General features: G+C 42.0%; 1 protein-coding gene and 1 pseudogene across 1 annotated transcript; both read left to right on the forward strand.

The window, feature by feature from the left end:
* The first annotated feature begins 1,023 nt into the window (after positions 1 to 1,023).
* On the forward strand, positions 1,024 to 23,272 carry CLEC2D (C-type lectin domain family 2 member D). Its single transcript, XM_060113443.1, has 5 exons — positions 1,024 to 1,102; positions 16,381 to 16,500; positions 20,792 to 20,967; positions 21,541 to 21,647; positions 23,140 to 23,272. The coding sequence occupies exons 1-5, from the start codon at positions 1,024 to 1,026 to the stop codon at positions 23,270 to 23,272; spliced, it is 615 nt and encodes a 204-aa protein (XP_059969426.1).
* Positions 18,369 to 20,493, forward strand: LOC132498614 (RNA-binding protein EWS-like; annotated as a pseudogene).
* Positions 23,273 to 26,539: the final 3,267 nt, after the last annotated feature.

A 26,539-nucleotide genomic window follows, 5' to 3' on the forward strand; every position in this document is an offset into this window, starting at 1 on the left:
AAGCCCCATAAATGATGAGGTTTCCCAGTCTGGCTGGTCTGAACAGGCACTATTCCCATCTGGATGGGAACACTGGATACTGCTTTCTTTAGTCATTTCATATGTTTTGTTCCCTCCATCCTCATACACAAGTGCTGATCAATACACTGCTGAATACCCAAGGGGAACACTCTGTACATCCCCAGAATCCTCTGTCTGTGTATCTCTTTCTTTTCTGATACTCCATCTGCATAGCCCTTGTCTCTGAGCTTCCCCTCTTCACCTCAGGGAATCTCTTGGCATTTCTCTGGTTTTCCCCTGCTTAAATCACACACACAAAACTATCTCTGGGCAGTAGCTGGGGCAATTGCAGGACTCACCAACTTTGTTTTCAGAAGATCACTGCCCTTCATTGACTGATGCCCAGTGATTGAAAAGGATTTTTTTTTCACACATTTTCTTTTTTTTCTTTTTAGTTGATTCAGGCAAGAAAGTAAATCTGGTCCCTGTTATTCCATTTTGACAGGGAACAGAAGTCTGTGGAGTTGATCTTTCTTTTTTTTTTTAAATTTATTTATTTATTTATTTATTTTTGGCTGTGTTGGGTTTTTGTTTCTGTGCGAGGGCTTTCTCTAGTTGCGGCAAGTGGGGGCCACTTTTCATCGCAGTGCACGGGTCTCTCACTATCGCGGCCTCCCTTGTTGTGGGGTACAGGCTCCAGACACACAGGCTCAGTAGTTGTGGCTCACGGGCCTAGTTCCTCTGCAGAATGTGGGATCTTCCCAGACCAGGGCTCGAACCCGTGTTCCCTGCATTGGCAGGCAGATTCTCAATCACTGCGTCCCCAGGGAAGCCCCCATCTTTCTAAGTTAAAAGCATTTGCATTTTAAAATTCTAAAGGACTTGTCAACTTGAGTTGTTTCCTTTACAGCCCATTACTGGGCGGGAGTTTTGCTTCTTTTAGCTGACTTTTTTTTCACTTCACAGTTCCTGCTTTTACAACTACTTCTAGACAGTGCCGAGTATTCCTGTTGAAGCAGAAACATGACTGTGGAGGAAACTTTTTTGAAGATCTTACAGACAGACCCTACCTCCAGAGAAAGCATGGAGGAGGGACGATCTGGTAAGATAAAATTGATAAGCTTTGACAAAACAAAACAGCTTTTATTCCACTGACCACTGACAACAGGATAGAAATTGCACTGCAGGAATATAATTCTTCACAGTTAATCTCCATAGAAGGAGAAATGTTTTGAGGGACTAGAGGTGGGTGAGAGGACAAGTGTGTAATTGTTGTGTCAGTGATTGTGTTACTATGTATGTTACTTAAATATTTCTGCACAGTGAATTAGGTTACAGGAGGTTAAGAGAAAAATGTTCTCTGGGTTTATTTTATTAGTCCTTGTATTTTTCCCAGGTTGCTGGCAACTTGCACCCTGGCAAGTCACATTATGATATTAAATAACAGATCATTATATCCCAGAGTCATGGCAAACAGACAACAATAGTTTTGTTTTTTTAATTTTTATTCATTTATTTAATATATCTTTATTGGAGTATAATTGCTTTACAATGTTGTGTTTCTGTTGTACAACAAAGTGAATCAGCTATAAGTATACGTATATCCCCATATTCCCTCCCTCTTGAGCTTTTCTCCCATCCTCCCTATCCCACCCCTTTATTTATTTATTTTGAGTTTTTTTTTTTATATCTAACAATTTTGAAATACATATACTAATAAAAGTTGCCAGTACCGGGCCTCCCTGGTGGCGCAGTGGTTAAGAGTCCGCCTGCCGATGCAGGGGATACGGGTTCGTGCCCCGGTCTGGGAGGATCCCATATGCCGCGGAGCGGCTGGGCCCGTGAGCCATGGTCGCTGGGCCTGCGCATCCGGAGCCTGTGCTCCGCAACGGGAGAGGCCACAACAGTGAGAGGCCCGCATACCGCAAAAAGAAAAAAAAAAAAAAAAAGTTGCCAGTACCTACTGTATAGACAGGGAACTCAGCTCAATATTAGGTAACAACCTAAATGGGAAAAGAATTTGAAAAAGAATAGATACATGTATATGTAAAAAAAAAAAATTAACCATGACACCTCTTCTGTAGTCTGATTGAATCTAGTAATCATATACTTAGAATCTGTTATTTGTTAGACACCGGGCTACAAAGACAAATCATATTTACACCCTGATTTCAGGGGTTCATCGTCTCAAGGACAACCAAATGGGTTACTACAATTTGATGTGATTAGTGCTACAATATATTTAATGAAACCTAGGGAGTTGGAGATGGCTTCACTTCTGAAGTGAATTTTGACCTGGTGTCACATTTTCTGGAAGAAATAGGATTAAAACTCACAATTTTAAAAGAAATATTTATTGAAGTATGGTTGCTTTACAGTGTTGTGTTTGGTTCTGCTGTGCAGCAAAGTGAATCAGTTATACATATATCCCCTCTTTCTTAGTTTTCCTTCCCAGTTAGTTCACTACAGAGCACTGAGTAGAGTTCCCTGTGGTATACAGTAGGTTCTCATTAGTTATCTATTTTATACATGGTAGTGTGTATATGTCAATCTCAATCTCCCAATTCATGCCACCCCTCCCTTCCCCCCTTGGCATCCGTAAGTTTGTTCTCTACATCTGTGTCTCTATTTCTGCTTTGCAAATGAGTTCATCTGTACCATTTTTCTAGATTCCACATATAAGTGATATTATACAATATTTGTTTTTCTCTTTCTGACTTACTTCACTCTGTATGACAGTCTCTAGGTCTATCCATGTCTATGCAAATGGCACTATTTCATTCCTTTTTATGGCTGAGTAATATTCCATTGTATATTTGTAACACATCTTCTTTATCCATTCCTCTGTTGATGGACATTTCAGTTGCTTCCATGTCCTGGCTATTGTAAATAGTGCTGCAATGAATATTAGGGTACATGTATCTTCTTTTTTTTTTTTGCGGTAGGCGGGCCTCTCACTGTTGTGGCCTCTCCCGTTGCGGAGCACAGGCTCCGGACGCGCAGGCTCAGCAGCCATGGCTCACGGGCCCAGCCGCTCCGCGGCATGTGGTATCTTCCCCAACCGGGGCACGAACCCGTGTCCCCTGCATCAGCAGGCGGACCTTCAACCACTGCGCCACCAGGGAAGCCCCGACGTGTATCTTTTTGAATTGTGATTTTCTCCAGGTATATGCCCAGGAGTGAGATTGTAGTTCTGTTTTTAGTTTTTTGAGGAGCTTCCATACTGTTCTCCATAGTGGCTGTACCAGTTTACATACCCACCAACAGTGTAGGAAGGTTTCCTTTTCTTCACATCTTCTTCAGCATTTATCATTTGTAGATTTTTTGATGATGGTCATTCTGACCAGTGTGAGGTGATACCTCATTGTAGTTTTGATTTGTGTTTCTCTAATAATTAATGATGTTGAGCATCTTTTCATGTGTTTGTTGGCCATCTGTGTGTCTTCTTGGAGAAATAAAAGTCATAATTTTTTGTTCAAAAAATAATTCTAACTAAGTACAAAAGTATATTTTCTTTCCCTTGGGTATAAAAGTACCCCACAAAATTTCCTTTTGGAATCAAGGGTAAATCTGATGTTCAGTGATATCATTAAATATTTCAGCTAAAATCTATTGAGGCTCATTTATGTGTCCAAATGATTTTCTCTTTGCTTCCCCCTTTGTCTCTCTCCCTCTTTATGTCTCTCTCTCTCTGTCTCACAGGCTCTGGTGTACTTTTATGTTCTCTCTCTCTCTCTCTTCCTCTCTCTCTTTCTCTCTTTCAGGTTCATTCCCTGGCCCTTTGATTATGGTGGATCTTCAGCTAGACTTATGTCATCCTATTTAGAGTACCTTACCAAAGTAGTTTATAAAATGTGTCTTACCAGAAATTTTCAGGATTGATCATAAAAATGATACGAGCATCTTTTAAACATAACCATTTTAGTTAAAGAGTTTTGATTTAATGAGAACATCAGTGTATTAAAACAACATAGTGATTGATTAGTAAAAGCATTTGTTGAGATAGTATCTATGTGTTTAATTTTGTTATTTATCAGCATCCATGAATTAAAAAAAATTATAACCTCCTCCTCTCCCCAGTTGATGTTAGCTGAGAATTAATTTCTTACTGTTCTCTAAAGAGACTTTTGTTTAATAAAACCATGAATAATTATTGACTCAAAAAAGAAGTCCCTGCAGAAACTGGGGCTATTGGTATATAGATCCTTTGTCATTTAAAAACCGATGTGGGTGTTTGAGGGTGGGAGTTGGAGGCTAAACCCATCCACCAGCAAACCCTTTAGCATTTGTGGTTTATAGCAAATTTGATGAGAAAGAAAAAGAACATAGCTCACACGTGCTTGTATTTCAGTTCAGCAGAAAGAATACTTTTTACTGAACCTCTATTTTCTGCTAAAAACAAGCATTTCCTTCTTTCTTCTTTCCTTCCCCCTTCCCTGACTTTTATTTTTTATCAACAGGATATTGTAGTGCCTGAAACACAGGGTTCATGCTTAATGAAAAGAAAGTTCTTAAAGAACGTTAATGTTTTTCTAGCTAAGTCAAGTGCTTACGTAACTGAAACTATTTGACCAGTGCAAATGTGAAAACTGTTTTTTTGAAATTTAAACTGTTCCCGTAAGTTAACTAAGTTTTCTAGAACATGAAAATGAAAGTTAAAACCAGTAGACCAGTAATATGGTTCATTTCTCTGTTCTTCTTTGAGATAATTCCTGACACCATTTTTCAAACTAGAAATTTGAAGGTTGTTGTGTTCAGAGTGTAATATTAGAGGCATATGAATTTAGAGGGAGACAAAAAGAGGACACACCAGAGGAGAGTGTCAGGAAGGAAGAAATTTTCCTCTGCTCTTCTGGCTGGTTTAAGAATTAAATTGACATGAGATAAATAACAGGAGAAAATCAAACAAAAGTTTAATAACATGTATACATGGGAGAGACACAGGAAAATGAGTAACTGACTAAAATGGCCAAAAACTTCACCTTAAATACTGTCTCCAGCTAATGACAAAAGATGTTGGGGGTAGTGGTTTGGGAGTTCAAAGGGGAAGAAGGTCATTGACATGGATATGGAAAAGCAAATGTTTGGTGAATAAATGTTTGCTGGGCCACACAGAGACAAGGGACACAAGAGTGGACTCTGATCTTTAGGCCATTTCCAGTTTCCCCCATCACACTCACCTAATCTTTGCAGATATCTCTGGTGATAGCTCTATTCCAGGAACAGGCCTTCTATCTAAATTCTTTTAGGCAGTTAGGGGGATGGTCAAAGATTCTTCCTGAGTCTTTTGGGCCTTGATGGTTTTCAGCTTGAAATAATCCACATGCCAAAGAGACATTTTGGGGTGGCAAATTTTATTCCCCTGCAAAAAAGGAGAAGAGAAGTATTAATAAGTAAGCAAGAAAGAGAAATGGAACATGAAACAAGGGAGGGTGTTAGGAGCTAGATATAGGGAAATAAAGGAGAACAAAATGGGGGGACTTTTAGAAGATTAGTAAGGGGGCAAATAGGAGATTTATTGGAGAGGTGTAAGGGGAGATGTACGTCTTACTCTTCTAACAATGAAAAAAATTATGGAAGTCATAACATACTGAGTTTCTAAGACAGCTTTGCTTTAATGTAGAACCAGAAAGAATGAAGGTCGAGATTTTCTTATGGAACCAAAATCCAAATGTCACTGTATACTGTTTAAACAAGCCAACCCGATATTGTTTCCCCCTGCCTAGCATTTAAACTGAGGCTCCCTATCATTCTGGAAGATATATGTGAAGTGAGTGAAATGTAGTGGTTAAAAGAAAGTCAGCAGGAACTTTTTCAAAGTATAGTCGACATTCAGTAAAATTCGCTCTTTTGGGTTACATTTCTATGAGTTTTGACAAATACATATAATCATGCAACCACATCACAATCAAGATAGAGAACAACAGTTCCACACCCCCCACGCCCATGCCCTTTGTAAACATTTCTTTCCGGTTCCGCACCCTTTGGCAACCACTGATCTGTTTTCTGTTCTTCTACTCTTGCTTTAGAAGAATGTCTATCGAGTCTGTTTTTCACTTGGCATAATGCATTTAAATTCATCCATATTGCACTGTGTTATCAATAGTGTGGACTTAGTAAAGAGAGACATTATTCACAAGGAGTCTTACAATAGGAAAAGTGCTCTAAAAAGGTTCTCATGTGGGCTTCCCTGGTGGCGCAATGGTTGAGAGTCCGCCTGCCGATGCAGGGGACACGGGTTCGTGCCCCGGTCCGGGAGGATCCCACATGCCACGGAGCGGCTGGGCCCGTGAGCCATGGCCGCTGAGCCTGCGCGTCCGGAACCTGTGCTCCGCAACGGGAGAGGCCACAGCAGTGAGAGGCCCGCGTACCGCAAAAAAAAAAAAAAAAAAAAAAGGTTCTCATGTTATAAATAGGGCAAGAAGAGGAACAGAACATCTGTGGGGAAAGAGAGCATGAGTGTGAAGAGCAGGTGTCATTTGCGGAGTTAATACTTCTCACTTATGTTCCAGGGACACGTGGTCATGAGCACACATGAGACACGTGGTCATGAGCACACATGAGCTGTTATGCATCTCAGTGCTTTCTTTAGTGCTTGTTTGCATTTTCAGGCAAGCCAGAGTTTGGGGGTCTTTGGGGAGGAGAGGGCCTCACTAAAATTTATCAAGCCAAAGCAAAATAAGAAATGAAGAATTTTGAACATGTTACCAAGTGCCAGCTCGCTTAGCTCGCCGCACGACAGGCCAGTGAATCGGAGAGGAGGTGTTGAGGCAGGGAATGCAACTGTCCTCGGAAAGCTGGCAGACTAGTGTCTCCAATAAACCATCTTGTCGAGGTCTGGATGCCAGTTTCGTTTATAGAATCAGAGAGGCGGTGAGGAAATAAAGTAAAAGGGCAGAATAGAAAGGGAGAGGTGGTGAGGGAGTAAAGTAAAAGGGCCACCAGGCTTGCAAAACATCTCCTGCAATGATCAGCCTTGGTGAGGGGATGTGTTAACTTCTTCTTTCTTGCAGCCATTCACAGGTGGGCAGGGTCAGACGGTCTCCCTGTGAGCCCAACCAAGACACTTTAGTATAACATTCAGGCAGAGGGGCAGGGTTCCCTGGGGCAAGCCATTATGTAGGATTATAATAAGAAAAGCAACAAAAAGCGAAGGTTAAAGTCAAAGAAACCGATTGAACGTGGAGTCTGATTTAGCTTTTCCCTGTTACAGTTCCCCACTGTCAATTTCCATTCCACAGTCTTGTGGGATAAGGGGCGATGACCACTCTTAGCTACTTCCTGCCCTGTAGGGATGATGAGGGGTGATCGTGGAATGGAATTGATCAGCATTGGGCAGGGAATAATTCTTTTTGTTTGTTTGTTTGTTTGTTTTGCGGTATGCGGGCCTCTCACTGTCCTGGCCTCTCCCGTTGCGGAGCACAGGCTCCGGACGCCAGGCTCAGCGGCCATGGCTCACGGGCCCAGCCACTCCGCGGCATGTGGGATCTTCCCGGACCGGGGCACGAACCCGTGTCCCCTGCATCGGCAGGCGGACTCAACCACTACGCCACCAGGGAAGCCCAATTCTTAGAAGTTTTAGTAAGTAGTACAATTCTCACTTATTCAGAACTGACACTGTCCTGTTCAGTAGAACAGGACTAAACAAGTAGATTGATCCACGCTTCTCCAGCTGTAAGGAAATTGCAGTCTCAATACTTATCCTTTTTTTTTTTTTCTTTTTTTGCGGTACGCGGGCCTCTCACTCTTGTGGCCTCTCCCGTTGCGGAGCGTAGGCTCCGGACGTGCAGGCTCAGCGGCCATGGCTCACGGGCCCAGCCGCTCCACGGCATGTGGGATCTTCCCGGACCGGGGCACGAACCTGTGTCCCCTGCATCGGCAGGCGGACTCCCAACCACTGCGCCACCAGGGAAGCCCCAACACTTATACTTTTTTGAAGAGGAAACTTAAGTCTTCTAAGGGTTCATAAACCCACTGCTCTCTAGGCCTCTCAGGAGTTGGGTCGCATTTTGATGACGGTGGTGCAGCTTTAATCTGAGCGTGATGAATCCAAGGCTTTATTCCAGCCAATTTGACAGATGAATGCGTGGTGAGCAATACCACATGTGGTCCTGTCCACCTAGCAGTCAGCTGGTGCTCAGGCCCTTATTCTCTCCAGGTTTTAAGGAGGACTCGATCTCTGGGTCAGAAAGGATGCAAAGCTACCTCAGTTGAATAGGCAGACCTGCTGGAAGCAAACTCATGAACAGAGGTTAGTATAGTGCCCAAAGCTTCAACATAATTAACAGCTATGTCTTTCAGAGAATTTACAGATTCCCCTGCCAGGGCAGACACCTGGAATGGCCTACCATACAATATTTCAAAGGGGCTTAATTTAACCCTGCTTCCGGGAGCCACTTTGATCCAGGGTAGGGCAACTGGAAAGGCCTTATCCCAAGTTAAATTAGTTTCTTGACATATTTTAGCAATGCCCCATTTTAACGTATGATTCACTTTCTGTTTTTCCTGTTGATTGTCGTCTCAAGGATGAATGTAACTTCCAATTAATTTGCCGTGCTTTAGACATTTGTTGGGCTATGCTAGAGACAAAAGCAGGCCCGTTATCACTCTGAAGGGTGTTAGGTAGTGCAAACAAGGGAATAATTTCCTTAAGGAGGACTTTAACCACTTTGGAGGCTTTTTCTGTCCAGGTGGGATATGTTTCCACCCATCCTGAAAATGTGTCCACTCATACCAGCAGGTATCTGAAGTTTCCTGCAACTCAAGGCACTTGAGTAAAGTCCATTTGCCAGTCCTCGGTGGGGCAGGTCCCTTTGTGCTGAGTGCCCATCTGGGGAGGTCTGACAACAGTTTTGGGGTTATTTTTAGCACAAATCATACAATTCCGAGTGACTCACTGGATGGTCTTTTGTAGGTGAGGTCCCATTATATATTTTTGAATCCATTGCAGGGTGGCATCTCTCCTGTAATGGGTACTGTCATGAATGTGTTTCAGCACAGTGTCCAAGAGGGCCTCAGGAATCAAAACAGTTCCTTGTGCATTACATTTACAGCCAGGTGAGTTATGGTCAAGAGTGAAACCCCACTCTTTGGCCCTCTCCTTGTCCTTTTGTGAATACCCTGGCTGATATTTTAACAAGTCAATCTGTGGAAGGAGTGACCCTATCAAGGTTTAATAATCACCTTCCTTTGCTGCTTTCTTTGCAGCTTGGTCAGCTAACCGATTGCCCTTTATTGTATGTCTCACCTTTCTGGTGGCCTGGGAAGTGTATTACAACCACTTGTGAGGGCTTATGGACTGCTTCTAATAGTGACTAGACTTCAGAAGCATGTTTTATATCTTTATTGTCTGAAGTGAGAAGCCCCCTGTCTTTCCAAATTGCCCCGTGAGCATGCACCACAGAGAATGCATAGTGAGAGTCTGTATATATTTACTTGCTTCCCTTTAGCAAGGAGCAGGGCTCTTGTCACAGCAATGATTTCTGCCTTCTGAGCTGAGCTCCCTGGGGGCAGGGCTTTTGCTTCAGCCATCCTTTTAAGTGTTACCACTGCATACCCAGCACGTTCCCTACCTTGGTCCATGAAGCTGCTTCCGTCGGTGGACAATTCCATATCTGGCTCGGCCAGGGGTTGGTTGATTAAGCCCAGTCTGCTAGAGTACACTAGCTCGATGACGTGTAGACAGTCATGCTCCGGGGATTGTGCAGCATCAATCAGGAACAATGTGGCTGGATTTAGGGCTGAAGTGACTTGGAGTCTTACGTTGGGATTGTCCAGGAGACTGGCTTGGTACTTTCCCATTCTCTTGGAAGTCAGTCAATAGCACCCTTTCTGTTCCAGCAAAGAAACGACATGGTGAAGAACATACACAGTGGTGGGTTGCCCCAGGGTAAACTTCTCAGCTTCCTGAAGTACATCACAAGTAGCTTCTACAGCTCGAAGGCAAGGGGGCCACCCTTTAACAATCTGTTCTAGTTGTTATGAGAATTAGGCAATGGGTCGAGGGATATTCCCCAGAGTTTGAATTAACACCCCAAGGCTTACGCCTTGTCTCTCACGGACATACAGTTTGAAAAGTTTCTTTAAGTCCGGTAGTCCCACAGCCAGGGCTGAGATTAACTTCGTTTTTATTGTTTCAAAGGCTGTTTGGAGCTCCTTAGTCCAAGTAAGGGGCTCAAGATCATGTCCCTTCAGTGCCTCCTAGAGGGTCTTTCCTATGAGCCCATAGTTTGGGATCCTGCCTCAAGTACAGCACGTGTTTTAAATATACCTGTGAATATATCTTCATGACTATGAGATCCTGACTATTTGCTTACCTTTGCTTAGTTTCTGCTAACTTTCTCATAAAGAAAGTTAAATTTCCACAGAAATCTGGAAAGTAAAAAGAAGAAAAGATTTTATATTGATAAACTTACAGATGAAAGTTTAAGTTAGTGTAACTAACTTACAGATGAAATTTGAGTCAAACTGTGACCCTAACTGACCTAGTACTCATTTACAAACTATTTTCCAAGCCATGTATCTAAAGCATGAATTCTGTTTCTTAGCTGTGACCTTTATAAATTACATAGCCCCTCAAAGCAGAGTTTCTTCCCATGGAAAATAAATATAAGAGTAGAGTTCCCTGTGCTAAATGGGAAGGAAACCTAAAAAAGAGAGGATATAAGTACAACAGATTCATTTTACTGTACAGCAGAAACTAAGACAACATTGTAAAGAAACTATACTCCAATAAAAATTAATTAAAAAAAAGAACCCTGCCATTCCCAGAAAGCCTTTCAGTTATCTGCGGGTCTTGGGTGCTCCCAAGCCTGCAATGGCTTGCTTTCCATCAGGCAAAAGATCCCACTGTTCTTGGGAGAGGACAAATCCCAGATATGTGAGTTGCTGTTTGCATATCTGGGCCTTTTTCTGGGAGACCTTATATCCACAATTGGCCAACTAGTTCAGGGTTCTGATGGTATTTTGTAGACATTTATCGTATGTAGGGCTCACTGTAAGCAAGTTGTCCACATATTGGAGCAAGAGTACTTCATCCAAAATTAAATTTCTAAAGTCTCTAGCCAATATCTCCCCAAACAAGGTAGGGGAATTCTTAAATCCTTGAGGCAGGATTGTCTAACAATACTGTTGGACTACCTGTATTTCTGGGTCCTGCTCTTCAAAAACAAGTAGCTGCTGTGATTCTTCTGCAATAGGAATGAAGAAAAAACAGCATCTTTCAAGTCCAGGACTGAGAAGCATCCATATTCTCCTGGAATAGTTTTGAGCAGAGTGTATGGATTAGGCACCACAGGGTGTAAGTCTTGGACTACTCCATTAATCACCCTCAAATCTTGGACAAAGTGATACTCTGCTGAGTTTGGCTTTTTTTTTTTTTTTTTTTTTTTTTGCGGTACACGGGCCTCTCACTGCCGTGGCCTCTCCTGCCGCGGAGCACAGGCTCCGGACGCGCAGGCTCAGCGGCCATGGCCCACGGGCCCAGCCGCTCCGCGGCATGTGGGATCCTCCCGGACCGGGGCACGAACCCGCGTCCCCTGCATCGGCAGGCGGACCCTCAACCACTGCGCCACCAGGGAAGCCCTGAGTTTGGCTTTTTGACCAGGAGGATAGGGGTGTTATATGGGGACCTGCAAGGTTTAATTAGTCCTGTTTTCAAAAACTTCTCCAGGATTGGCTGAATTCCCTTTTGGGCCTCTTGTCTCAGAGGATATTGTTTTAGATTAGTCATCCCAGTGTCCTTTTTCAAGGGGATTTGTATTGGTCTTGCATTTTTGGTCTTCCCTGGAGTGCCGTCAGCCCACGCTTGTGGCCTTACCTTTTCGTAGACCTCAGGGGGAAAGAGCTGTCTCCTTCTCTGGGGTTTCCATGAGCGCCTTTGGTAGGCTTAAATCATGCTCCAGTGGGACCCTGATGTTAAGCTGTTCTGGGGAAAAAGTTACTTGAGCATTTAATTTACGAAGGAGATCTCGTCCCAAAAGGGGAATTGAACATTTGGCATATATAAGAAGCTATGTCTCAGGCTGAGGTCCCCTAGTTGGCATTCTAGAGGCTGTAAAAACGAACGGCTTTGTACTTCTCCAGAAGTTCCCGTGACTGGGATAGACTGAGCTGTTTTCTGTGCCACTGTGGTGTTTACCACAGAATAGGTGGCACCCGTATCTATTAGAAAGTCAGGCAACTTGTTCCCCACTGTCAAAGTGGGAAAATTAGAATCAGACGCCTCAAGTCCAAGGGAGTCCCTGGGCCTCTTCATGCATTATCAAAGTGTTCCCCTCTTCTTATCATATGAGAGGCTCCTGTCTTCCTTCTATTATTCTTTCGTCTAGGGCAATCTCTTTTCCAATGCCCTTCCTCCTTGCGGTAAGCACATTGTTCCTTCCCCAATGGTGGCTTCCTTTAGGTTACTCACCTTCTGGGAACTTAATGCTGCTGCCAGAAAACGTGCATTCCATTTTGCATCTTCTTGCTTCTGTCCTTGTTCCCTGTTGTTGAATACTTTAAAAGCAACATCTACTCATTGAGAAGGGTTCATTCCAAATGCACCATCTAACTTCTGTACTTTTTTCCCTATATCTGGGGCATTTTGCCCAATGAAAGTCATATGTATCATCCTTACATTCTCAGGGGCCTCAGGGTCTGCATCCGTGTAGCACCTATAAGCTTGATAAATCCTTTCTAGGAGCTCTGCTGCATCCTCATTTGGTTTCTGTTTTATCTCCTGAATCTTGTTTAATCTCTTTTGTCTGGGTACCCCCTTTTGAAGACCCACTAAGGCACACCTCCTATAATGTTCTAGAAGTGGCATGCCCCCATTATTAGGATCCCAATTAGGCTCAGCAATAGGGACTGCCAGATTTGCTTCTGGAGTTCCATTTGGATCCACTAGGTGGAGCTGGTGTGCTTCCTCTCTAGCCTTGTCAATGACCATCCTGCTTTCATCCCCAGTACACATTATACTCATAAGAGTGTGAATGTCTGCCCAAATGGGATGGTAAGTGGCAAATATGGAAGTGAATGAAAAGTTCAGTCATATAGAGTGGGTCCTCTCACTAAACAGGGTTATGGTTTTTCCAGTTAAGCAAAGCTGAAGTCAAGAATGGATTGTGTATCCATAAGAACCCAGGTGGTTGGCCGTTTGCATTAAGGCCTCCTACAGGGTAGCAGCACAAGGGAAATTGCCCTGCTGTGGATGTGCCTCCCGGTTCAAATTCAGTGCTCTGTCAGGTCTTAGATTGTGATACTAAACCAGGTCCCTGTGCCCTGGGGGTGACCATAGAAACCTCTATTTGATCCCTATGGGTGGGGGAAACAGGAAGTGGTGAAAGGGATAAATATGTTGGCGGCATGTGGAGCTCACTGTTGGAACAACTGCTGGTGCAGCCTGCTTGGCCAGTGGGGGAGCTGGATAGGCCAGAGGGGGGTTTAAGTTTTGAAATAATGTCCCCACTCTCATTTTCTCTCTCTTCCTCTTGTAGAACAGGTTCCCCCTTGGGTTTTCTTTCAGATCATTGCACCATAAGATGGCAGTCCTCTGACTCCTTTTCCTCCTGTTGCAAAAGCATAAATGCTTCTACATATGGAATCTCATCTTTTTTCCCTGTTCTTTTGCAAAACACTTCTAACTGTGAGATCATATAATAACTGACTGAGCCATTCAGGGGCCATCGTTCTTCTGATCCTAACATATATTGGGTCCACACCCTATTACAATAGTATATCATGTCTTTCTTAGTCATAGGCTCATGGCTATGTTTTGCTTATTTATCTAATATACACCCCAAAGGGCTTTCCTTCAGGATAGATGGAATATTTCCCATTTTTATAAGTTTGATAACACCAAAACACAAAAGACACAGATGAATTCCAACACAAAAGACACAAATTCTAGCATCGATGCACATGAAACCAAGACAAAACCAGACCAAAACCGACGAACTAGTTCCCAGCGAACCAGTTCCCAGAATCAGGTAGAGTCCAACAACAATTCCCTCCTCCAACAGGGTACCCCAACCCCCTTGGGGTTGTCCCATAAAGGAAAAGCCCAGATTGAGGGGGAATATGTTCCCATCATGAATGCTGGAGCGACTTACCCTCCAGAATTGAATCGAGTCCATTGACTCATAGCCCCAAATGGAATCGAAGTTCCCCAGATGGAACTGAAGTTCCCCAAATTGGAGTTTGTCGGTTCACTGCTTCAATTGCCAAGCGCTGGGGTAGCCAGTGCCATTTCAGGGAACTTGGAAAGGAAGATCCTCAGGAAAAGTGGTCCTGGCAGCTGCTAGCACCTTGCCCCAATATTCCCTGACCAGGATTGGCTAGCCACAAGCAGCAAGGCTCCTGGCTGCCTCGCCAAATTTGTTACCAAATCAAAGCTCACTCTGCTCACCACATGACAGGCCAATGAATTGGAGATGAGGCATTGAGGCAAGGAATACAACTTTATTCGGAAGGCTGGCAGACTGAGAAACTGGCCTCCAAACCGCGATAAGATGGTTTATCAGAGACATTATTCTGCCATCTTCTCGGTCTGCCAGCTTTCTGAATAAAGTTGTATTCCTTGCCTTGACACCTTGTCTCCGATTCATTGCCCTGTCTTGCGGCGAGCAGAGCAAGCTTGGACTCGGTAACAAACATAGGTTCAAGTTTTTCTTTTTTCTTAATACCAGGTGTATTTGTTTATCTTTTTACCAGCTGAAGGATACTTAAATTGTTGGCAGTTTTTGGTGATAATGAATAAAGTTGATATAAATATTCAAGTATAGGTTTTTGTGTAAATGGAAGTTTCCATTCCTCTTGCATAGATACCTAGGGATGGGTTTGCTAGGGCATATGGTAAGGTTATGTTGACCATACCTAACTGCCAAGCTGTGTTCTAAAGTGGCTATACTGTTGCATTTCCAACAACAATGCATGAGAATTCCATTTGTATCATTTCTTCACCATAGCTTAGTTTTGTTATTTTTGTTTTATCTGCCACTCTAATGCTCATATAGTGGCAGCTCATTGTATTTTAATTTTTGTTTCCCTAATGACAGGTTACGTTGGTTTTTTGATTCTTGGGAGCCAGCAGGGCAGTCACAGGAGCTGCCTAGGGCCACTAGAGCCAGCATTTGCTTGGGTGAAAGGAGGCCTGGGCTCCCAGGAGGCTGCTGGGAGCCTGGTGTCATGGGAGTCACTTGGGTCACTGGAGCTGGGAGGCACTGGGGTGAGGGGGGCCTGGGTTAGCAGGAGTCTGCAGGGAGTCACACAGGATGCAGCACTCAGCCTGATTTGATGCTGGGGCAGGCAGATCTGGGATCTGTAGTGAAGTCAGTCACTGTTTTACTATCCTTTTCCCACAGGGAAAGGGTCTCTCTCATGCTGTACTGCCCAGTCCTGGGGGAAAGGTGTTGGGGGCCTGGGTTCCCAAGAGTTCTCCAGGAGCCAGGTATCACAGGAGCCACCTGGAGCTGCTGGAGTTGGCAGGTGCAGGAGGGAGACAGGGGCCTGGGCTCCTAGGAGCCCACAGGAAGCCCTTTGTGGAAGCTGTCTGAGGCTGCTTTATCTGCCTGGAATTACTGGAGTAGGCAGGAGCTGGGATGAGGCATGGGGGTGGGTGTGCCTGGAATCCTTGGCTCTTGGGAAGATATTTTCATGTGCAGATAATCTTCAAGTTGATATTTCTACTGGAAGATGAGCGGATGTCACTTCTAGAGACACTTTCACTTCTTTGCAATCTATATGCCTTTTATTTATTTTTCTTACCTTATTGCCACTGATAGAACATCTAGTAAAAAGTTAAATTGGATTGGTGAAAGCAGACTTCCTCGCCTTGTTCCTGACCTTTGAAAGAAGGCATTTACTTTTTCACCATTAAGTATCATGCTAGCTGTTCTTTTTCTGTAGATGATATTTATCAGGTTAAGTCCTTCAATTCCTAATTTGTTGGGATTTGTTATCTTGGATGAATAATACATTTTTCACATTTTTTTCTATATTTATTGAGATGATCATGTGCTTTCTTTTCTCTTATTTTGTTAATGTGATGAATTATATTGAGTAATTTTCTAATGCTCCTTTCAGTACTTCTAACCAGATCTCCTATTTATGGAGGTAAACCTGGATCATTTGTATGTTTCTTTTTCAGCCTGATTTCTACTCTTTTTGATTCTTATTCTCTCATTAGCTCTTCTTCCAATAACTGGAAGATTCTCTAGGGGAAATAAAACTCAGTTTCTTGGGCCATGGTTCTCATTTGTGGACCTGGACCTTTTGTGAAGGGGGTTGGCAATAAGGGAGTTGAGGTACAACTGACTTTACAGGTTGATTCTGTGATAAATTTAAGTTTTTCTTCCTAATACCTTCATGAGATTGAGATTATGACATTTGTATTTATAGGTAAAGATCTCCAAAGAAAATTCCTACCAATTACATCTCCTGTAATCCCACTTTATTGTTGCATCATCATGATTATGGTCCTAGCTACAATTGTGGTGGTACTTTCCACTTTTTTGGCAGGTAAGTTACCTGTCCTCCAAACTTTACAATGTTCTTCACACATTTATGTTGTCGATAAATACTTACTGAGCTCCATTATGTGCCAGGCACTGTGTGAAGTGCTTGAGGTATATCAGTGAACAAAACACACAAAAAATCCCTGCTCCCAGGGAACTCATATTGTAGCAGGAAGACACACATACTATAATATAGGGGTAACAGTTTGAGGAATACAAGTGGCCAGGGTAAGCCTCATTGAAAGGATGACTTTTCAGCAAACTTTTGAAGGTGATGAAGGAGCCATGTGGCTATATGGGGAAAGCATTCCAGGTGGCAGGAACAAGCAGAATCAAAGGAGGAATCTCCTTGGTAGGTTGGAGGAAAAGCAAGGAGGCTTCTTCAGCTAAAGCAAAATGAGAATGAGGGAGAGTAATGGACTGGGGGTCAGGGAGATAATAGCCTTATGAGTCAGTTAAAGACTTCAGCTTTTATTTTGAGTGTAGTGGGGAGGATGAGGAAGAGGGAAATTGTAGGAGAGGAATGCCATGATCTGAATTTCACTGTAGAATAATCATTTTGACAGCTACTTTGAGAAAAGATTGTTAGAAGAAAAAGTAGACTCAGGAACACCTATTAGGGCAAACTTGTAGAAATCCAGGCCAGAGAGGACCGTGGCTTGGCCCTGATGGTAAAAGTGGAGGTGGGACTAGGTGTCAGAATCTATCCACTTTGAAAGTTGAGTCAACAGTATTTCCTATCAGATTGGATAAGGGAGGAAAAAGTGAGGTTATGGAACAAAAACATCTATTCTTCCCATAGCCTACACTCTGAAATCTTGCTGGTTTCAGAGCATCTAACAAGGGCCCAGATATTTTTATATATATTTAACAGAAATATGTATAAAACAAAAAACTACATAGGAAAACCTACGTTGTATTTTTGGTACTAAAGTCAATATTTGAACTGTGTTATGTTTTGTCTACTAGAAGATTTTATACCCCCTAAGAAATGTACCATAGTAAAATCTAGGAAAGGCAAGGAGTTTGCCTTTCTTTTGTCAAGAGTAAGAAGGACTGATATTAAGGAAGATGTGGGAAAGGGAATCTGTATGATACTAGGAAAGAGTACTACAAAAATTAAATGCTACAGAAATTGATTTCCTTAAAGCCATTAGTGTCCGTGTACCCCTGGGAAGTCAGATACATAGGTACTCTGCTTGAAGTCCAGTGGACTGATGACTTTTGTGCCTGGGATAAGACTGTTAGTGATGACTTAGGAAGGCAACAATTGAATGTACGTATTTCAAGACTGACCTCAGGGGTAAAAGATCACCATACAAAATATATACATTTATTCACATATTAGTTTCTGTAGACCATTCTGTTCCAAGGCAAATCCTCAATATAATAAAATCATTTAGGAAAAACCAACTACTGCTAGCTTGCACTCAGCAAGTGCTCATGGATCTCAATATTGTATTCTCCCAGAAACCAAAAAAAGAAAAATGATCTCAGAAAGGCCTGCTCTTTTGGCAAGCAGTGAAATGCAATCATATTTCCACATATTGAGTAGCAGTTGGTATTTTATAAATGGCTAAGGCTGGTAGCATTCCAAGAGGCATTAGAAATATTAGTTGGTAGTGCATTACAGCTCAGCAATTCTGCACATAACCAAGAGTTGGGCAGCATCCACAGAGAGTATTTATTATGTAGCCAGGCACTTAAGAATATGTTTCTGGAAGCAAAATAAGATGATGATAAGGGAAATTATGTAATGAGTGGTGCCAAAATACGTATAAAGGAAAACTATTCATTGGGGAAAACAAACGCATTTGGGCATGGAAGATATTTTTAACAATTTGTCTACCTATAGAAAGTAGCCCCAGATGGATGTTGAGAGAACGAGAAGGAAGGAGAGAGAAAATGGCGTCCACAGATTACAGTACCTACAGCCAAGCTGCAGCCCAGCAGGGCTACAGTGCTTACACCGCCCAGCCCACTCAAGGATATGCACAGACCACCCAGGCATATGGGCAACAAAGTTACAGAACCTATGGACAGCCCACTGATGTCAGCTATACCCAGGCTCAGACCACTGCAACCTATGGGCAGACCGCCTATGCAACTTCTTATGGACAGCCTCCCACTGGATATTCTACTCCAACTGCCCCCCAGACATACAGTCAGCCTGTCCAGGGGTACGGCACTGGTGCTTATGATACCACCACTGCTACAGTCACTACCACCCAGGCCTCCTATGCAGCTCAGTCTGCATATGGCACTCAGCCTGCTTATCCAGCCTATGGGCAGCAGCCAGCAGCCACCGCGCCTGCAAGACCGCAGGATGGTAACAAACCCGCTGAGACTAGTCAACCTCAATCTAGCACAGGGGGTTACAACCAGCCCAGCCTAGGATATGGACAGAGTAACTACAGTTATCCCCAGGTACCTGGGAGCTACGCCATGCAGCCAGTCACGGCACCACCATCCTATCCTCCTACCAGCTATTCTTCTACACAGCCGACTAGTTATGATCAGAGCAGTTACTCCCAGCAGAACACCTATGGTCAACCGAGCAGCTATGGACAACAGAGTAGCTATGGTCAACAAAGCAGCTATGGGCAGCAGCCGCCCACTAGTTACCCCCGCCCCCCGCAAACTGGATCCTACAGCCAGGCTCCAAGTCAGTATAGCCAACAGAGCAGCAGCTACGGGCAGCAGAGTTCATTCTGACAGGACCACCCCATGGGTGTTTATGGGCAGGAGTCTGGAGGATTTTCCGGACCAGGAGAGAACCGGAGCATGAGTGGCCCTGATAACCGGGGCAGGGGAAGAGGGGGATTTGATCGTGGAGGCATGAGCAGAGGTGGGCGGGGAGGAGGACGCGGTGGAATGGGCAGCGCTGGAGAGCGAGGTGGCTTCAATAAGCCTGGTGGACCCATGGACGAAGGACCAGATCTTGATTTAGGCCCACCTGTAGATCCAGATGAAGACTGTGACAACAGTGCAATTCATGTGCAAGGATTAAGTGACCATGTGACTCTAGATGATCTGGCAGACTTCTTTAAGCAGTGTGGAGTTGTCAAGATAAACAAGAGGACTGGACAACCCATGATCCATATCTATTTGGACAAGGAAACAGGAAAGCCCAAAGGCGATGCTACTGTAGCCTATGAAGACCCGCCAACCGCCAAAACTGCCGTCGAGTGGTTTGATGGGAAAGATTTTCAAGGGAGCAAACTTAAAGTTTCTCTTGCTCGGAAGAAGCCTCCAATGAACAGCATGAGGGGAGGAATGCCCCCCCCGTGAGGGCAGAGGGATACCGCCGCCGCTCCGAGGAGGTCCAGGAGGCCCAGGAGGTCCTGGAGGACCCATGGGTCGCATGGGAGGCTGTGGAGGAGACAGAGGAGACTTCCCACCAAGAGGGCCCTGCGGTTCCTGAGGGAACCCTTCTGGAGGAGGAAATGTCTAGCACCGAGCTGGAGACTGGCAGTGCCCCAATCCGGGGTGTGGAAACCAGAACTTTGCGTGGAGAACAGAGTGCAACCAGTGTAAGGCCCCAAAGCCTGAAGGCTTCCTCCCACCACCTTTCCCACCCCTGGGTGGTGACCGTGGCAGAGGTGGCCCTGGGGGCATGCGGGGAGGAAGAGGTGGCCTCATGGATCGAGGTGGTCCTGGTGGAATGTTCAGAGGTGGCCGTGGCTTTGGTGGAGGAAGACGAGGTGGCCCTGGGGGACCCCCTGGACCTTTGATGGAACAGATGGGAGGAAGAAGAGGTGGGCGTGGAGGACCTGGAAAAATGGATAAAGGCGAGCACCGTCAGGAACGCAGAGACCGGCCCTACTAGACGCAGAGACCCCGCAGAGCTGCATTGACTACCAGATTTATGTTTTAAACCAGAAAATGTTTTAAATTTATAATTCCATATTTATAATGTTGGCCACAACATTATGATTATTCCTGTCTGTACTTTAGTATTTTTCACCATTTGTGAAGAAACATTAAAACAAGTTAAATGGTAAAAAAAAAAAAAAGAAAGTAGGCCCTGTTCAGATTTTAAGAAAAACAAAATGCTACTAGCAGAGGCCCTAAAAGTACAAGAGTCTAGTTGATATTTGGCCATGTTTTTCTTCAAATCTCTCATTTTGGAATTTGGTTATACTGTACCTACACATACACATATACATGTATATATATATATATGTATACACACATATGTAAAAAAAAAGACCTCAAGATGGTAAGTGGAAAAATAGATAAAAGGGATGAGAAAATGTATTTGTTATGATTCACTGTGTCTGTCCAACTTTTAGTGAGAAACACAAAGCCGGTCTCATATGTTCTGTATGCTACCTGCCCAAAAGAATGGATTGGATTTGGAAGTAAGTGTTTTTATTTTTCTGAAGACACAAGGAATTGGACATTCAGCCAGACATTCTGTACCTCATTAGAATCTGTTCTTGCTCAGTTTGAAAACGAGGAGGAGATGGTAAGAAATATTTTTGGATCATGTTCTTTGTTGAATACTTAGCACCCTGAGAAAGATATAGGCTGCATAGGGTGAAAGCTGAAAGATAAGGAAGGACCCCATTCCAGGCAGACTTGGGGGCATGGGATGCATATTAGTGCCTAATATTTGTTTGGGGTATATTCTCTACCTGGAACCCTGTGAGACAATTTAGATGCATTCTCTCATGTAATCCTCATAGTTAACCTTCAATTAGATGTATTGTTCCCATTGTACAAAGAAATATGGTAATCATGTAATTTATCATCCAAATGGGGACATTTTGGGAAGCGAAAGTGAGAATTTTAATATTATGCTGGAACCACAGGCATAACCTGGGACTTTCCCAAATTGGGATGTATGGTCACTTTAATGTAATTTAGGATTAGAGATATTTGAGTGACGTAAGCTGAGAAGTGGGGACTAGTCTCCCTCCAAAGTCTAAGCTTTTCAATTATACCAGGCTGCCACCCAAAGAGAGAAGACTGGAGGGAAGAGAGACTCAAGAGTAACTTGAAAGAGACACGTGTTTTTACTTTCTTTGTTTTATAATAGAACTTCCTGAAAAGATATAAAGGCCCTTCTGACCATTGGATTGGCCTTAGAAGAGAATCATCACATCATGTTTGGAAATGGACAGACAGCACTGAATATAATGTCACGTACGTTTTTAGTCTTCTTTTCCTTCTATTGTGTTTACATGTGGTTATGCATGTGAGTTGTGTTTATGGGAAAGTAAATTTAATAGCATGGAAGGCTTACTGCTCTATGAGGTACAAAATAGAAATTCTTTATATGCTCTTCCACTTATTAGCTGTGCCTTTGGAAAAACTTATTGTGATTTCAATTAAAATCTTTAGCATGATGATGACATTTGACATAGTTTTTCCACTTTCATCCACTGACTTAAACTGTGCTGAAATCCCTATTTAGAATGTAGAGGGAACAGCTGGTGCACAGCAGGGGTCCTACAATCCTAAAAAGCCACTGAGGCATTGATATCCACAGACCCTCAGTCCACTCTCCCAGCGGCTGCGTCCATTCACAAAAGGGAGGTCGTCAGGGAACCAATGGGAATCCCCCCTAAATTTTTTCTGGAAGGAACTTAGTAATATACCTTGGACTGTGAACACTTCAGTGGGGGTATTTTGAATTTAACCATTACATTTGAGCAGATAAAATATAAGGGCCCGATCACTTCCATCAATCAAAGCTAAGCCGTTTTAAGAATTTACTATTAAGTAAATAGTTTTATTTTCACACTTGTATGAAACAGGTCAGGAGAACACTGAAAATAATCTTCACTGAAGACCACTGACAATGGATGTAATCAATAAACAGTCAATAATAAGAATAGAAAAGAGTTTTATTTGAGCCAAGCTGAGGACTAGCCCGGAAGCCTGCTTCGCAGATTACTCTGAGAAACTGCTCCAGAGAAGCAGCGTTTCCAGCAGAGTTTTATATTTTATATTTAATATCTTGTCAGAACAGAGAACATTAAACAAGTCAGGGTTACATTTCTTCAAGGTTTCAAATTGAAAAAAAAAAGACCAGCATGTACACAGCCGGCCAATATGGCCTTGGCCCCTGGGAAGGGAGTCTTATCATTGAAGGAGGACCAGCATTGGGGTCCCAAGAAGAGGGGCATTTAATCTTTGTTTTTAACATGGTCATTCTTTACTTCTGGTCAATGTGCCCTTTTCTTTAATAATTAAAGTGGATGTACAAATGTATGTTTGATAGGCCACAAACAGGCTATTTTAGATAGCATAAAATTCAAGTTAACTCATGTATAAGCCAGAATGACTTCCCTATATCTCAAAATGTGATCATTTCTTTTATCACCGCTGATGGCAGCAGTTCACTTGGCTACAACAGCAAGCACTAGTTAAATACCTGATAAACAACATAACTGGATTTGGTATGGATGATGATCATCTTCTGATATTCAAGCAGGGACTTTGAGAATAGAAAAGGAATGAAATACAGACATGGTATATATTTACGAAGAAGCCATATGAATGACAGATTTTCACTTTTCTCTTGCTCACATTAAAAATACCTGGAGTAGGGGTGCTGAAGAATACAGAGGAGGAATGAACGTAGATGTCTGTCCAACCTATGCTTTTTTAATATTTTTGTGTTTGGTTTTAGATTTCTTATCAAAGGAGTTGGGGAATGTGCCTACCTGAATGACGTTGGACTTAGTAGTGCCAGGAGCTACACAGATAGAAAGTGGATTTGCAGCAAGACAAATAATAATGTCTCCATGGACTTAAATACTTAAATACTTTTTAGGGAATTTCACACACCATCTCCAAGAGATGCATTATAAATTGCTATATATAGTTGCTGCTGTATTTCTTGGCCTGCCAAAAATACCACCAATGTGCATTTGTAATACTCGTTAACAGCAAAGAGGCAAGCTATCCTTGAATGATGTAATATAGGGATTTGGAAGAGCAGGATTCTAAATTAAGTAAGTGTTAAGTAATATGAGTTGATATTTATATTTTGAACCCAATAAATATGAACGAATTCCTCTTTATCTATACAAACAGCCCTGTATTTGTACACAGGGGACCATAAAAATGACTATGAGAGCTGAAACCATGCAAAATGATTTTAATAACCAATGAGAAAAGATACAATTGGTTAACACATTCAAAATTCTCTATCAGTTAAAAATATATAGGGAAATTTTAAAAAGTACTAAGACTAGGGACGTCCCTGGTGGTCCAGTGGCTAAGACTCTATGCTCCCAATGCAGGGGGCCTGGGTTTGATCCCTGGTCAGGAAACTAGATCCCACATGCCGCAACTAAAGATTCCGCATGCCACAACTAAAGATTCTGCATGCCTCGACAAAGTTTGAAGATCACAAGTGCCGCAACTAAGACCTGACACAGCCACACACAAAAAAAAGTACTAAAACTAATATTTATTTTAGACTCTGTATTTTAAAACATTAGAAACACTGAAAAAGTGCTTTTTACACTTTAATTCTTAGTGTTTATGTTTTAAATTACCGTGTGCTAAATAAATATTATACCTATAAACAAATACCAATCTTTTGTTTACCCTTTATTGGATTTTAAAAATCCTGTTTTTATCCCAATTAAATCACAAATAGTTAGTTAATTCTACTCATTAGGCATTCAATACCCAACCTCAGAACTGCTTATATACAGTTGAGTTTTAGAAACAAAATGTTTTAAATTTTTACTGCATTAGCTACACTGTACTGATGAGTCCCAAAAAGGATGAAATAGCAATTTATAACACATCCTCTCTCTTTATGTGCTTCCATTTCTCCCATCTCATTGGTGTATTTGTCAGCTGCTTCTTTTTTTTTAAAAAAGCTTTTTGGGGTCTAGTTGATTTACAATGTTGTGTTAGTTTCGGGTGTACAGCAAAGTGAATCAATTATACATATACATGTATCCACTCTTTTTTAGATTCTTTCCCCATATAGGCCATTACAGAGTACTGAGTAGGGTTCTCTGTGCTTTACAGTAGGTCCTTATTAGTTATCAATTTTATATATAGTAGTGTGTATATGTCAATCCCAATCTTCCAATTTATCCCTCCCCACCCCCTTACCACCTGTTAACCATAAGTTTGCTTCTGTTTTGTAGATAAGTTCATTTGTACACATTTTTTAGATTCCACATGTAAGCGATATTGTATGCTATTTGTCTTTCTTGTCAGTTTCCTCTTGTAATTCTATGCAATTTTGTGTATATTTATATATATTATATATTTTTATTATTATATATACTTGAGATTATGTATTGGATGCTTTTTGGCTTACAGTTCATTTTATCTCAGGTTTTCTAAGAAGCAGGGACTATGTCTAGTTCACTTCTGTGTCCTTGGAGACTAGTATTGGGTTGGCCAAAAAGTTCGTTCAGGTTTTGTGAGATGGAAAAACCCGAACGAACTTATTGGCCAACCCAATACAATGCCTCAAGTACAGCATGTGTTCTAAATATACCTGTGGACATATCTTCATGACTATGAGATCCTGACTATTTGCTTACCTTAGCTTAGTTTCTGCTAACTTTCTCATAAAGAAAGCTAAATTTCCACAGAAATCTGGAAAGTAAAAAAAAGAAAAGATTTTATATTGATAAACTTACAAATGAAAGTTTAAGTTAGTGTAACTAACTTACAAACGAAATTTGAGTCAAACTGTGACCCTAACTGACCTAGTATTCTTTTACAAACTATTTTCCAAGCCATGTATCTAAAGCATGAATTCTGTTTCTTAGCTGTGACCTTTATAAATTACATAGCCCCTCAAAGCAGAGTTTCTTCCCATGGAAAATAAATATAAGAGTAGAGTTCCCTGTGCTAAATGGGAAGGAAACCTAAAAAAGAGAGGATATAAGTACAACAGATTCATTTTACTGTACAGCAGAAACTAAGACAACATTGTAAAGAAACTATACTCCAATAAAAATTAATTTAAAAAAAGAAAACATGTTGAAATCAAACCTTTGATGGATATGAAACTATACCAAACTCACTTGGGAGCATGCAGACAAAGCAGTCTCAGAACCTTCACAGTTCCTGACAAAATTGTCAATCTTGGGTGGGGAGGGGTACAAGTAAGTCTAAATAATATTAAGAAGGATATTCTGTACAAATTGAGATGACTTTCTGACATAAGAGAACTTTTTCTTCTAAATGCTAATGTTTCTATATTTCATAGACCTTAACTCTAGTTTCAATCTGAAATAAAATCACACTTCAACCAGAAAAAAATTTTATATATATATGTGTGTGTGTATGATTAACAGTTTCACTGGCTAGTTTTAAGATTCAAATGAGGTAACAGATGAAAGTCTCTTGTCACTATATCTGACTTAGTAAATATTTAATAAATAGTTTTTCTTCCATTATTGCTCTATGGAAATAAAAGTAAAAATAACAGCAAATATTCTGCTACCAGTGTGGGAATGTCTAAGTGATGGTAAATCCATTGTCACTTTCCTGCTGCCACCAGCAGGAAGTCAGCGAGCTGTATAAATCAATTTCTAGTGCTTCAGTAGAAATCACTACTGGTTGAATTAATCATTCACAGCTCATGAGGAAAACATTTCTTCACAGGAACAAGCCTGCAAAAGTACCTGGAAAGACGTCTACATAATCTGGGACTTACCCATTCTTCCCCTTTAAACTCATTCTGATTCATTCGTTATATTGTAACCAGATGGATTATTCTAATCCAAAGTGTGATCGGGTCACTCCTTTAAATAAAATCTTTTAATGACTTCTCCTTTACTCTCAGTGTACCACCCAAACTCCTAATGCTAATCAGAGTCATATAATATAATTGTGTCACTGCCTCTCCAAAATATAAAAAACAAAACAAAAGCCTCCTAGAATTAATGAGTCCAGAAAGGTTGCAGGATACAAGTTCAAGACACAAAAGTTAATCACTTTTTATATACTATCAATTAAGATGTGGAAACAAATGAGAAACACAATATCACCTGTCATTTCAAAGAAAGTGAAATATTTATGTACAAAATTAAAACACATTCAGG

Source organism: Mesoplodon densirostris, chromosome 11, assembly GCF_025265405.1.
Source record: "Mesoplodon densirostris isolate mMesDen1 chromosome 11, mMesDen1 primary haplotype, whole genome shotgun sequence".
Classification (NCBI taxonomy): Eukaryota; Metazoa; Chordata; class Mammalia; order Artiodactyla; family Ziphiidae; genus Mesoplodon; species Mesoplodon densirostris.